This window comes from Rhopalosiphum maidis, chromosome 1 (genome assembly GCF_003676215.2).
Source record: "Rhopalosiphum maidis isolate BTI-1 chromosome 1, ASM367621v3, whole genome shotgun sequence".
Classification (NCBI taxonomy): domain Eukaryota; kingdom Metazoa; phylum Arthropoda; class Insecta; order Hemiptera; family Aphididae; genus Rhopalosiphum; species Rhopalosiphum maidis.
The window spans coordinates 23,521,286-23,537,094 of record NC_040877.1 but is presented as its reverse complement, the minus strand read 5'-3'; the positions used below and the strand labels follow the sequence as shown (position 1 = coordinate 23,537,094).

The window sequence follows — 15,809 nt, the reverse complement described above, 5'->3', positions numbered from 1 at the left end:
GCGCGGTATTCACCTGAAATTTTTCAAATGAGTCAAAGAAAATAAGGTAAAAGAAGAAGAAAAGTTGAATACGCTGCAATACAGGAACATGAAGTCTAACCGACGTGCTAATACGCTCTCGAGACATTATGTCACCTACACAATAGCCGTCAAAAACACTGTTCGAGTTTAAAAATTGCCTAGGACAATTATTTTACGCCCTTTAGATGATATCTCTGACTCGTGAAAAAAAGAAGACAATTTCAGGACCAAACAAAAAAAATGAATTAAAAATTAAGTCGGCTATTCGTACCCACGTTGTGCCATTCATTGTACGATTTTGAATTCTTTAACACGATTTAAATAAGTGTCTGTCATACACCTAATGATTTTTTTTTGAGTATTATATACAAAAGCATAAAGTATGCATTTAATTAATTTCTTATTTTTTATTTCATATAATTATTTATTTTGAAATAATTATCTTAATTTAAAGTACAAAAAAATAAACGAAATGTTCTTATAACTATATTATTATAATAATTATTATTTAGCTTTAAAAAAACAGTTATTAAAACTCAATATTCATATCATTAAGTTAAATAGTTACAGCTGTTGGAATAAAGATATTTAAATGATATTAGTGAATAATGAAAAATATCATAATAATAGTTAATAACAATAATGAAATAGTTATAAATTGTGCGGGTTTATTATAAATTAATATAAAAACGATGACCAATATTAAAATTGTGTATATACAAATAACTATTCTAATGATTAATGAGGTAAAATATAAAATAAATGTAGATAATATGATCTACTACCAATCTTCAATAATACGATATTATTGGAGTTAGAAGCAACGTGATAGACGGCGAGAGAGTTGAGAAGGGACGTCGCGTGTTTTTTTTTTTTTATTCAAAATGTGACGGTTTCACTGATTAGTTTTACAGTGCTTGAGAATAACTTAATATATTTATCATTCTTAATTCATAGCTATCTACTGTGGAATTAGCCATAGTTACAACTTGTGTCAATAAAATATTCTAATGAAGTATAAACACAATTATTATTAAGCTACGAGTAGTTCGCGACCCAATTATTTAATCATATTTTTCTTGAGTAATAATAATATAATAATATTTATGTAATATATTTTAATTGCTTGTAGAACATTATTGGTTTAAAATATATACATACGAGCTATATGGAAACAATAAATTACACTTGGCATTATGTTAGCTAATATTAGATACCACGAGCAATGAAAAATCAGAAAAATAACCTAATTAACAAATTATTATTTTTATACCTTCAAACATGATTCTTTTAAATAGTTTAAAAACTTTGGTATAAAATATTTCCATTATATGATTTCAAAGTATTAACTAAAAAATAACGAATAACGATTCATTGATTAAGTAGGTATATAATATAACATTATCATTATTAGGTATTATTATTATTATTATTATTTTATTCCACACAATATCTACTTGAAAGTATTTTAATATGTAGGTGAATAAAGTGAATTATTAACGCATATACTATACATTATTTAATTTTTGAATGGCTTTGGTGAAAGTACTGGTTCGTAAATTTATATTTTACATAAAAATATATATGTATACGACATAAATGTTGTAATATTAGTAATTTTCAATCATATTCATTCGATTTAGCCCACTTAAAGTTTCATTGACTGTAATATTTTTATCCCAAATTAAATTCATATTTTCGTTAAACGATTTCCTGTAATAAATTAAAAAGAAATAGTTCCTTTTCAATATAAGTAGTATAATGTATTAAGTCAAGTAAAACATTAATTTAACATAGCCAATCATACATAGATATACCTAATAAGTTCAAGATAAAAATTAATTTTATAAGTTGCTCTACTTTCTTTCCAAATATTATTTGCATTTGTCCAACAAACGAAAAAAGTTAAAACTCGACAGTAAACACATACAAAAAAGCTACACGAGGGGAAAACTGATACTTGAAACCAAACGATTACTCACGGTCTGCTTTACACGCGGGTAATTCAAGTGAAACGTTGTTTTTTATGCCCTCATTGCCGCAGTCAAAGCGTTATGAATTTCATGAAAATCGCTTGAGGACAAAAAAAAAATAATAATAATAAATAATCAACTGTTCACGGTATTGTAGTTTTTGGATATTGTAATAATGACTGATACAGAGAGTGTGCATACACATTAACCACATATTTGTCTGACAGTGCTGTGCACATTTCTTCGCTGGAATTACATCAGAAATGGAACGCTCATCTCGTGTTCTGCATAATATATGTTTTTTAGCTACAAAACTCAAAGTGGAGTGATAATGGTCGTTTATAACTTACTAATGATTAATACGCAGTAAAGGAATTTTGAGCAATAGAATTCTACATAAAAATATCGATCATCAATTAAACATATTGTTAGTGTCAGTTTAACATACAACTCTACACGTACAAATTATTTATCAAGTACAAATTAATCGTACTAATTGAATCGGAATAATAAATAATTGTTGTCTGATTTAATGAATCGAAAGTCTAGTTTCCAAAATTATAAAATTAATAATAGTTGTAGAAGTTCATATCAAATAATTTCTCACGTGCTTCAATTAAAATGAAATGAATATTAATAAATCTAATTAATGTGCATTAATAAATATTGTTGATAATACATAGTCATGAAAAACAACACATTAATAATGGATATCAATTAAGGTTAATTTAAAATTAAAATAGTTAAACCAAATTAATTAAATAATATTAAATTTGAAAAATTAAAAGTTTGAAATTTGTAAACAACAAAAATTCAACATACATAGTTAGTTGTATTCCAGTAAATATTATTCTATATCTTGATAATGATAAATATACACTTTTTTTAACAATAAATGAAAACTAAGAGAAACCAATTATTGCTACACTAACCATAATGCACACTAATCAAAATAGCCAAATTTCAGTAAGATTAAGTTTTTTTTTCAATATCTTTACACAATACTTGTATGTCCCAATTAAAAAACTTTTCTTGTGGCTTACAAAAATCCAATTTTTTTTGTTTTATATAATATACTCATGCCTTAAAGATAAATTAAAGAAGTCGAGGTTAAGATAAAAGTATCCGGATATAATTCAAAGAAAATCCCTTCTTCGAAGAAACTAAGATGAGATATACTTTTCAGCTTATAAATGAACTAATATATATGTATAGTGACACTATATTTTCATCAAACTCCATTACACAATATCATGTAATAAATTTAACGAATATTGGAAAATGAACCCATATTGGCAGCACATTGCACAGAATCTCAATTGAAGAACATATTTTGAAGGTATGATCATATTTATTTCAAATGTAGAGGAATTTTTAACATTTCATTTCTAGTTATTATATTCAGCAAGAGGCAAGAAGATAAATCATTCGTTATGGAATGCAAGAAAATAGTGAAAATTACTATTGAATATATGTGAACGTTAATGTAGAAAAGGAAAAATATAAATATCATGAAATATTCTCGTTAAATTGTCATTTGTGTTTCAAGCATTCAGTAATTTATATTCCCATTGGACATTCGAATTCAAAATGAATCTATCATTTTCAATTCAACCTTCCACACTCAGAATAAATAAATATTTTCCAACCTGCATAAAACATTAGAATTAATATTTACTATTTATTATTTGCTTGGAATTTTCTACTATCCAATATCGAATGGGAATTGATTTGTATTAATATTTATGGATGAATACTCTAGTAAGAACAATTAATTGTATTTTATTTTGTTATGATTATTTTACCTGTAAAAATAATAACTAACAAAACAGTCACAACATAAAAAAGTGATCCATTATATTAATTGATAAATTATCTAAAAATTACAATGTATAGTACAAAGAAAAATACAGACAAAACTAACCGCGTCTTGCGATAATTTCACGGCCATAGAAAACCATTTATTTACACATAATATAAGTAAATTTACAAATAATATGGGTATACGTTATATAAGTAATTACATCGATGGAATTTATTTACGACTGTTAAAGAAAATGTATCGATTTACCTGATAATTTATACAAAATCTTGAGACCTTAGGTTTAGTCAGATTATATTTACATAAGTTAGAAACAGAAAATGTTTAGTTAACAAACCAAATTCGTTAAAAAATATACATATACATTATATACATATTATAAATAAATTTATAAATTGTATCTAGAATCTGTTAAAAAAAATGATTCATTTATAAACTCACTTATTGATATAGCTGATCACCAACACATTCAAACATACCTGGCTTGTAATATAAATAGTGTACTCTATTTTGTAGTCGAAACTATTGGTTTTTTATAAAATAAATGTGTGTTTTTTTATTTTTTATTTTGTGTTTCACAAAATAAGTATAGGGAGTTGAAATTCTTTGAGATTTTTATATTGTTTACTCGGTTAAAATTTAAAAATTAAATTTATTTTAAAATAACATTGATTTTAAATACAATTAAATACAGTAGATTGTTGTACAAAAATGTAATTACACTTATTATTTAGAAGTTTCTAAAAAAAACAAAAACAGTACTTCAACATTTTAATTTTTATAAATTACATAAAATCAATAAAATCGTTGATTCTATAATAAATACTGACAGTAAAGTTTAAATCATTTCATTTGATATGCGTCATTTTTAAACACCTATAGACTTTTCGAAACAATTTGATGAAGTTAATTTAATAAATATTCAATTTAAACATGTATTCTACAACAATTAAACTTAAAATATTTGATTCAGTTTTAGATATAAAACACTTGTTTTTATCCAAAAATTTATAAGAATGTATTTAATTATGTTTATAGTAAATTACTTTTACTTCATTAAAACACACTTAAACACCTAAAAAAAAATTCCTTTTCTAAGATTTATAAAATAATATTTTACAGTATTATTTCGTACTGAGACAAAGTAAGAGGAATTCAATATAATATCCAGTCTCTTAACTTAACATTTTGAGGTTTTCAACTATAAAGTTCAAAAACTGAAATGTTCATAAAGTCATGTCACACGTGTGAAATACAAAGAAATAAAGAATACTTATAAAATATATAAATAAACGTTTAAATTAAAAAGGAAGTGACCGTTATTAACTGTGTAATTTCATAAATGTGACACAGTCTTATAATATAAATCTAAAAATAACAAAATTATTTTTATCGTCCAACCTGTATCCAAAATGGTAAATAAAATCCAAAACTGCACAGGAATGAGGCTGCTAATGATAATGTCGCCCAACACATCCCGGCAACGGTTAAAGTAGTTGCCATCTGAAATAAAATCGTTACTTATAAATTTTTTCATATATTATGTACATATTATATATAAAATATATAAATACATATAATTATTGGGTTAAATAAAAGCGATGCTAAATAGTCATGGTTTTGGTGTATTTACTCTTTACTTAGAATATAATATTAAAATATTTTATAGTTAACAAAATAAATTTAATAATATACATAGTGTTTGGTTACACATTGGTATTGTCTATAATTATAATCTATAATACGACGTATACAGTTTGTGTAATTTTATAAATAAATAACTATATATAAATAACGATTCTGTAATTTAACCTTATTATTTATTTTAATTTAAATCTATAAATAAAAATAAAATATAAATTATACATTTTTATGTCCACTAATTGAATAAAAGAATAAACAACAATACGAGATCATAATAATTTTATCCTAATGTTTGTTCAACTAATACTTTGAATTCGTAATAACGCTTGATAATATAAAATGACATCAAAAGAAAACTACAATCCATTATGAATTATTTTTTTTTTATTGATTAAATTTTTATAGGTATTTTTCTATTTTTTTAAATTATTATTAATTATCTCATAAAACGTAAACAATAATAATTATCTTTATAAATAAAAATAAATATGTGCCATATAAAGGCACATATGACACGTTTATTTCATAAAATACATTATAATATTTTTAAAAGTATTATATTTATTTGATATTTTATTATCATTAATTTTACGTAATATATTGTTTACATATATTTAATTAAGGAAAAACCAATTTTATAATATGAGGACGATTAAAGCGATTTAAAACTTACAGTTAATAGTAAACTCTAGATAAAGTATAGAAAATTTAAAAATGAAAAATACTAAAGCATATTTCACAAGACTAAGTAGTACATACCTAGGTATATTGCCAATAATAGTGAATTATATTTTTTTTCTTTTCTCGTAATTTTATTTTCTATTGTATACAATATTATAATTCACCAAGCTTATCACTCACTAAAGTTGTATCATTTATACAAATTATGGTTTTTTTTTTTAATTTTTCCACATTAAAACCACAATAATATATTCTATTTTTTTTAATTTTTATATAAAAAGTGTCTTCTACTCCTCTGTGATGATATTATTTTTTTTTTTAAGAATCAACTTTTTTGGTTTAAATTAATGGGTATTTTTTTGAAAAATGTTGATATTTATAAATTTCAATTAGAATGAGTAGATTCTTAGTATAAATTAAAAAATAATAATACATTTAGAATTTGGTAAATTACTCGTTTTAATCGTAACTAGTTACCAGTTACATTTTTAATAACTTCAAAATAATGTAACGGACAACTATAGTACCCGAATACATTATACTAAGTTTGGAAGATAATATGGGAGCTATAAGAAAATTGAGATTATGTTGAGTTATATAAATTATATTTATAATTATTAGTAAAAATTGTCTGAATTTAATAAGACTCATTAAAATATTATTTAATAATATATAATTATATATGTATCATTTATTTTATGTTAAATATTTTTTAATAAAGCATATTAGATAATTGGTGCACAACGTTTAATAACTCAGAAAATACTTATTTGAATTTTCATTTAGATGTATCAACATTTTCATAAAACTCATAACGTATACTTAAAAAATTAGCATTTCGATTATAACGTTATTGAATTTTAAAAAAGTGATGAGCGTGGTCGATGCATGTGGAATAGATCACTGGTATATAAAGTGTAATAAAAAACATATTCTAGCTGCTTTTGTTTTATTAATTTTAAAACTTTAACACCAATTGGATTGTATTTAAAAATAAAAATAGTCGGATAAGGCTATAAATTATTGTTATTCGGCACTGTTGGAAGATAAACAATATTTTATTGATAAGTCAAATTGTCGAACATCGTATTCGTTTCTTTACTTCCCGTAATCCTCCGCGTCTTACATTTCATATCATTAAAAGTTTACGTCGTAAACAAACTCCCCTTTTAAACCAATAGCGCTCATGGACACGCGCTCAAACCTAGATGGATACCATTATACATGTGTATAGATTAAGTTAGGTTATTTATATATAAATATATACCTATATACACAAATAGTGTAATACAAGTGGTGATCGTACCACTCTAGAAACTAAACTTTTACAGTAAATCAGTCAGAAACAGTAAATTTTTCGTAAAGTAGAAAGGCTAGAGTACATTTGAAATAGTTACATACAAGTAAACTTGAAGTAAAATCAGTTTTATTAAACACATAGTGGTTGTCAGTTTTTAAGGATAAATGAAATACTCTTTAAGTTCAACTTTTTATAATTCAGTTAAATTAAATAACAATGTAACCAATAAAATAATTGCGATTCATTTTTTTAACCAACATTTAAAATATTGATTGAATATAAATGTGTGATATAATTTTCTGTTTTTCAATTAAAATACAAGTAGTTGGTTATTAATATTACTCACTGGTTTTTCCAATTATAACATTAATGACATATTTGTAGCTACCTAAAGTACACAATTTAAGGTCATTTACAACACATGCATTCGATGATATAATTGGTGAAACTGAAAGGGAACACAGTGTGTTTTTTATAAAGATTAAGATAGTTATTGATGATTCGGCACTCGTAAAAAGATTTATAGTTTAGACATCCCTTAAATTTGAATGAATATAAACACCCGCACATAAGGTTATGAACATGGTTTGGCTGCTTTTATGTTTTGCACAGTGGTTTGAAAGGTTATCTATTTCAACACGTCTTGACACAGTGAGTAGCATTATTAGAGAAATTAGAAGTGTGCTCATAGTTGTGACAGTTGTGACACTGTGGTGGCCTGCTCTTGGTTTTATATTACATTTCTACTTTGATAACTGTGTACACCATCATATTATTGAAATTAATGTAGTTTGTCATGTTTATAATGTAGATTGGATATTTTCTTACTAACAATTGGTTTCTCTTGATCAATGGATACATTACTAAACGTGTAAAATACATTAGAATTATTCTTATTAATTTTCATTAAAAAAATAGAGGAAAACAATTTGACTTTGATTTTCCGTTGTAACCATTAATTTCGAAAAAATGCCAAAATACGTTTTGATTTTAATATTTTGGTGTGGTGTATCGTTATTTTTACCTAATTTAGTCTTTATTGCTCATATTGGATACAGTGTGTGCACTGAATGGTTATTGGTATAATTATATTATATTTATGTAAAACTAATTGTGTTACTGAAATACTCCCAAAAACTGGGTGAATACATTTAGTAGACGTGTCCATGCAATGGGTCGACGCTGATCTGTTAAAATATTAAAATCGTAAATCATGTATAATATCCCAATACGCCATTATTAGAGTGAAGGTATACAGATAATATAATATAAATATATGTCTTGGATGGTCGTATAAAATATCGGTTCATAGATTATAAAGGTTTGTAAATATATTATAGCCGCATAATTTACTATAAAATATATAAACTTACCTTTATTATCCTATTTGGCTATTTTGGCTATATTATATCGCTGTTAACTAAATGTCTAATAATTTAAGTTATTTACGTTAAAATAATGTTTAACTATGTTATCAATAATAGATTACAGTAACAACGTTACATCTCAGTATCTCACTAAGTTTGATTCGAAATACATAGAAACTAAACAAAATGGAAAAAATTAATGAAGAAATGTGATGATAAATTTAAAAAGTAAAAATAGGACTTTTGTGTAAATATTATGGTATGTTACTTAATAAATTCCTAATAATATTAAGAGTTCATTAAAATACATTGGTTATGTGTCTGATGGTGAAACATCTGCGTTGTTAAATGTTTAACATAATTATTATTGGATTCTACACTGTTATTATCCAAAATGTGATTTTCTCTTTTGCACATAATATCGATTTTATTGTTGCTTTATATACGGCCAAAAGAATAGAAGGTTCAAAACATTTTTGAAATTATAGAATGTGAACACACACAATAAAAAAAAATGATCCGTTCTCGTACACCCATGTATAACTTTACACGTAAGCTCAAATCCAAATTTATGTTGACCGTTTTCCTTTGAACCATTCATGTGCAAAAGAGAATAACAAAGGAAAAAATACAATAACATCCAGTCATATGAAAGTAAACGTGGTCTTTGCTTCTCCGGATTAATGTTATGCTTTGAACGAAATAGCTGAAATAATTAATAATATAAAACGTTTTATTACAATATCTGATGCTCGAGGTACGAACTATCTGCAACGCTCTTTATATTTTCCACATAATTGACAAACACGCCATTTAACAACCGTTTAAATAAAAGTTGTTTCTAACGACGGCATTTTATTTTATTTGCTTAGCAAAAAACTTGAATATATTTTGTGCCCTTTTTTTAATAAATAATAATAAAATCAGAAAATAAATTATATTATATATTTGAGTATAACAAATGTCTAAAGTAATATATTAGCTATTTTATACTTCATAATACATTAAAAAATATTTATCCTTCATTAATATTAACTTTTATATACTTATCTTTTTTGTACAATAACATATTATACAGCAACGTTTTGAATAATAATATAAAACAATAAATACATATACTAGTTTTAAATTTCATATACAGTATAAAAAAGAAACTAGATCTCTTTTTAAAGATCACCTGACTGAAGAAATGTCCAATATTGGATGTCCATACAAAAGAGACTGAAGTATAAACTCATTTTTCTTTTTAGTTTAATTAAACAATGTATTGTTTGCTTTTATAATAAAAATAATATATCTTCTACATTTTTAATTATTTTATATCGCCTTAAACCTAAACATTCACAACATCTATTTGATAATAATGATATGAAATTAAACTATAGTTATTGCTCAACTTATTAAACTAAGTTATCGTTATTTTTATTCTAATAACGTTATTACAGTTAATTTAACTTATAAAAAATGGAATACGGAAAATGAATAAAATTCCATATTTGTAAAACTACATAATTTTATTTTTGTTAGATAATGTAAGGATTTTCAACTGATAAAATATATCATAATAATAAGTTACAATTTAAAAATATGAATAATTTCATGCTCACTTTAACTGAGTGTATATATATTTTTTGTGTTATAAATTGTATGTAAAACTAAAATAGTTTATCTAGTGTGATGGTCATTGCTGAAGCTGAATAAAAAAAAAAAATAATAATAAACAAGGTTTATGTGGATAACAATGCGTGACGACCGCATAGTGGTACCTATCTTCCACATCATAGAGGGAACACTATACGTACGTTTCCGTTTTAAAATGCTAATTATAACTATAATCGCGTTGACCATTTTATGTAGATCCACCCTTTTATTGGATATCATAAACTTAATTTATTACAACAAGAATACAATACTTTTAATCCTTCAATGTATATAATAAATAGTTCAGTAATATTATTTCTGAAGATAAGAAGATTTATATTTTTGAACAAATATAACAAATTATAGGCTCTTATAATAATATTGTTTCCATCAAATTTTTATATTCTAAGATAGAATTATCACTAAACTAGATTGAGACTATTTTTTTATTTTTTGACACCGATTCGTTTTTCTTTAGAATATTAATCATTATTGATTAGTTGTTAATCTATCTACAATCTTGTAAAAGCCTTGTCCAGATCCCGCCAGAATGGGAGACTTTATCAAAATCATATACAATATTATTATGTATACATAACAAATAATAAATATAATGTTTATCTGTCTTGCTATAAATCATTAAAGAACTATTATTTATACGTTTCAAATGGATAATAATAGTAGCATCTGGAAGTATTTGTACACGTGTGCCCACATGCATTATGCGGTATGTATTATACGATTATTATAGTAACATGATAACCATAGTGTTTTTTTAACTATGATAATTTGAAGCTATTCATAATTTATCGTATTTCAATAATTATATTTAATATTTATATATAAAGGAATTGAACAATATATAATAAAGTGCACTTGAAATATGCGAGTACATATTGAATAACTTGTAATTATTATGCACATGTGTCCAAGTATTAACGTTGACTAATTTGTTATACACATAATATGTAGGTATTATATTACATCTTTAGAAGAAATAAATTATTATGTATTAAGTGTATTCAATTTTATAATTATATATCGTCCATCAAATAAAATGCTCATGCATTATGACAATTTATCAACAGTTTTATAAAATATATTATCCGAAAAAGTTTTTGTACTAAATCGTAATAATAAAATATAAACAGATCACTGGCCATGATAAGGCTTACTGTATGTTCACTATATTATAATAGTAATGTACGTTGCGTTTATAAAACAATAACGTAGTGTTTATTGTTTGATTTTGTCGAAATATTATAAATGCAATTAAAAATAGCACGTAAAATTAATAATTTAGATTAGAATAACGACCCGTTACGTTGAGATACGCGTTACGGTGTGTAGTAGCGCACACAAACTAAATATGTTAATTTACACTCGCACGCATTGACATGACCCGAATATACTTACCACATAATTTGTCTAATTTCTACTCTTTAGAAAATGACCGACTGAAACACCCTTAAAAGAGCGTCACACCCGCATGTGTTGTCTCCGTCTTACAAGTTACAAGTACGTAACATAGCAAATTTACGTTTTGCAGATCACGTTTAGCTCCGTTAATTTAAAAATTAGAGTGACTCGACCTATTATATGCAACTTGATGGTAAGAATAAATAATAATATTATCTGTGTTTGTATGTTGGTTTTTTACGATAGTTCAATTTTTAGCAAGTTATGCGTATATAAAATAGCGTAAATTAAAGATGTTCACAACTCACTTAAAAACTGAATAAACGTAAAAACCCGACATACAACCATATTTTTTTTAAACTAACGGAGCTAAACGTGATCTGCTGAACGTAAATTTTCTATGTTGCACACTTGTAAGATGGAGACAACACGCGTGGGTGTTGCTTCCCTTCAACGCTTCTTTTTTGGTATGTTGCTGTTTATAAAATCTAGCATAATAATAAACTGTTTCCATAGAATAAATCAAATTTAATTTATTCTGTGCTTTTTCTATAATAAATTATAAAATATATATATATATATATATATAAAGGTACATAAACAAATTTATTTTCGATTAACGCAATAATAAATTATTTATTATGCAATATATTGACATTTGTTTGATCTAGAATGAATATTTATTTAAATAAATCAAATTATCAGTTATTAACTAAAAAATAATTTATCAAACACCAACTAATATTAATTGTTTCTAATTACAATAGTTTCTCGGATAACAATTTTTTTAAGTATACAATATTATTGCAAGTTATGCTTATACGCACTTTTCAGGTTGTTATATTTGTTAATAATTTGTTTATATTATTATAACTTTAAGGTATTAAACATAAAATTAATTGTATTGATCAGTGATAATATTTTATTTAATAAAAACTATAATAACTATTGTTTGATAATATTTTTATAATCAAATAATGTGCCACTTTATGTAGATCACTTTGTAGTTTATAAAAGTATTGAGTATTATAATTAAATTAAATTAAATTCTTTCATTTTTTTTTTCATAGTTTATTTATGGTTTCTCAAACAAATTTAGCACTCTAATTATTTCAAAGAGATCATCATTTATGTATACAACTAATAATATAAATTAGGTAAATATTGTAATTCCAACTATCAGATATTGTCTATATTAAAACATAATGTTATTATATACCTATGCACTGTATTTATAGACACTCTGTTAGTACCCCTGTGATCCACAAGGAAGATAAATTTACCTAAGTGATAAAATAGCAGTTAATCCGACTACTGTGTGGATAGGATTCTGTGATTTGTATTTACCTCAATTGATGGGTAAATCGCTGTTAGATAGTTGCAAAATATTACTACAGTAAACTAAATCTGTATTTTTAACGAATCTCACGTACACATAATAATGGTCTATAAAAAATATTCTAATTAATCTATATTGGATATACGACTACAGAATATGTACTATTACAGAGACATGCTTTTAACCGGTGTTTCCATTTTTTTTTTTTATTCTACGCCTCCTTTGTAAATTTTCAAAAATCTCAGCCCTCTCCCTTTAATTATAGTTTAGATACATTAGTAGTGATACAAAATAAGTATATATTATATTTAATAGAATGGCTTATTTATTTATTTTTTTTTTTTGTAATTTTTAAAATAATATAGAAATCGACTTTATAATTTCTAGTATTTTTTTTTTATATTTTTGAATACAGTTTTATAAATATTTCTTATATTTAATATTATAAGTAAAGTATATAATATTATATTATGTTTTAATTATACTATCCGTTATCGAAGCCCAGCAGATAGCCGTACATTTAAAGTTTAAACAGTTTGGTTAGATCAAAGCGAAGATATTTTACCAGGAACGCTTTAGCATCAAAATCAAATTGAATTATATTTAACCACTGATAACTGTTATTATAGGTATAAATAATAATACACTAGCTAATTTTGTGATGCATATTATCAATTAACCATATTATTAATATACTTATAAGATCAAATAGTTTTTGAATCAATCTCACTTAAATAAAGTCCAGTTGGTTGTTGCATTAGTTTAATAAAAACGAGTTGTTTTTTCCTTTAAAAATAAAAATGTAGGCTTACTTAAAAATCTTGAAATGTTGCAGAAGCCAGATCTCAACCTCTTACATTGTAAAATAACACTATGTAGACATATAGTTACATATATTGTTATTTATTGCATGCACGTGGAATAAAAACAGAATAATATAAAAAGTGTATGCAACGAAAAAGTAAAGATATAAAAATAATATCCAAAAAAAGACTGTCTATAAATCATTAAGTTAATATTAAAATATTACAAATACCATGTTAACCTGGTAACTTACATTTACTTACAAAAATTAAATGAACATGATAATAATATTATGTTGTAGTTAATTTAACACACTTTATTGTACATAATGTAATAATATAATAAAACAAAACAGCAATCGTGACTTTTTAAATACATTGACTAATATATAAGTTCGATTACATTATAAGTTGTATTTAATTTTATAGAAATATTTATTCAAGTGATCATTATTCATATTTTAAGTTATGTATAGATAGTAAATATTATGCATAGAGGTAACACACACCTATACACATTACACACATAAATATTATATTATACCAATATAATAGATTGAGATTAAGACTGAAAATAATAAATAATCATATGTATAATAATGGAATAACCACAAATATATGACTGTGGGAATAACTGACAAACGTACTGTTCAATTAACTGATAACACAAACACGTAGGTACTACGTTTCAAGAGTTTTATGAAACAGGTAAACGCAACACATGTTCATAATCATAATAAATAATATATGGGTTCGTGTTAGTCTCTCGGTAGTTTGCAATACGTATAATAATATTGTTCGTCTTATCACGTCCTAATTTAACAATTATTATTATCGATAACAAATGAAATGCATCTACAAAACCCAGCGGCCAGTTGTATGGATACAATTAAATATATTTAATATTATAAATGCATTATTTTTTTTATTTTAATGAAAGCCTTATTGCAACGCTACGGAATACAATAGTGCACATCAAAGACAATTATATATATGTGCGTATTTTAATAATTGTATTTTGATTATGTAATAGGTACGCAGTTAAAATAATATAGTGTCAACACCACGACTACAACCACATTAAACGTTGAGATTGGGTAGTTATTATACTAATAAATAATGATAATCTATATTCAACATACTGGCCAATTTTCTATTTAAATCATTATCATAGTTATAACGGAACCAAGTAATTATCTTTTGTTTTGATAGATGCTGATAATGCATGCTTGAGACATATATGTGATTCTTAGAATATATAAATATTTGTATGTGTCTATACTTATACAGAACAGTAAAAATGATTCAAGTTCAACTTTGAGAACGATTTTTGGGACTGAAAAAATGTATAGCAAAAAATCAAACTAATTGTTTATGAACATTTGTAATTCAAATATTTCACAAATAAATACTAATCATTGGGTTAGAATTTTCGAAAATCTATTACAATTTCACACATAATTTGTTCTCATATTTGTATATTAATTATAGTTCAAATTTCAATATAATTCGTCAAAATAATGACAATTTACAAATTTCGAGGATTTAGTAATAAAAATATTAATTATAATTCAAGATATTTTCAATTTATAATTCTATGACGTAGTTAATGTTTTATAGTTTTATTACTATGAACCTGTCCTCATTGCTTCACGGTAAGATAGCATTAACTAAAAAGTGAATAACAATAATAAATATGGTATAAAATATAAATATATATTATTATAACAATTAAACAATAATAATATAAATATCAAAGAACATAATATCATGAAATTTAGTATTTGTTGATATTTTGT

General features: G+C 24.3%; 1 protein-coding gene across 1 annotated transcript in view; it reads right to left on the bottom strand.

The window, feature by feature from the left end:
* The window catches only part of LOC113560623 (LHFPL tetraspan subfamily member 1 protein-like), a 223,693-nt gene that overhangs the window by 177,791 nt on the left and 30,093 nt on the right, over positions 1–15,809 (bottom strand). The window contains exon 2 of the mRNA XM_026966612.1: positions 5,218–5,319. Within this exon, the coding sequence (XP_026822413.1) occupies positions 5,218–5,319 (102 nt within the window). The remainder of the gene's footprint in view (positions 1–5,217; positions 5,320–15,809) is intronic.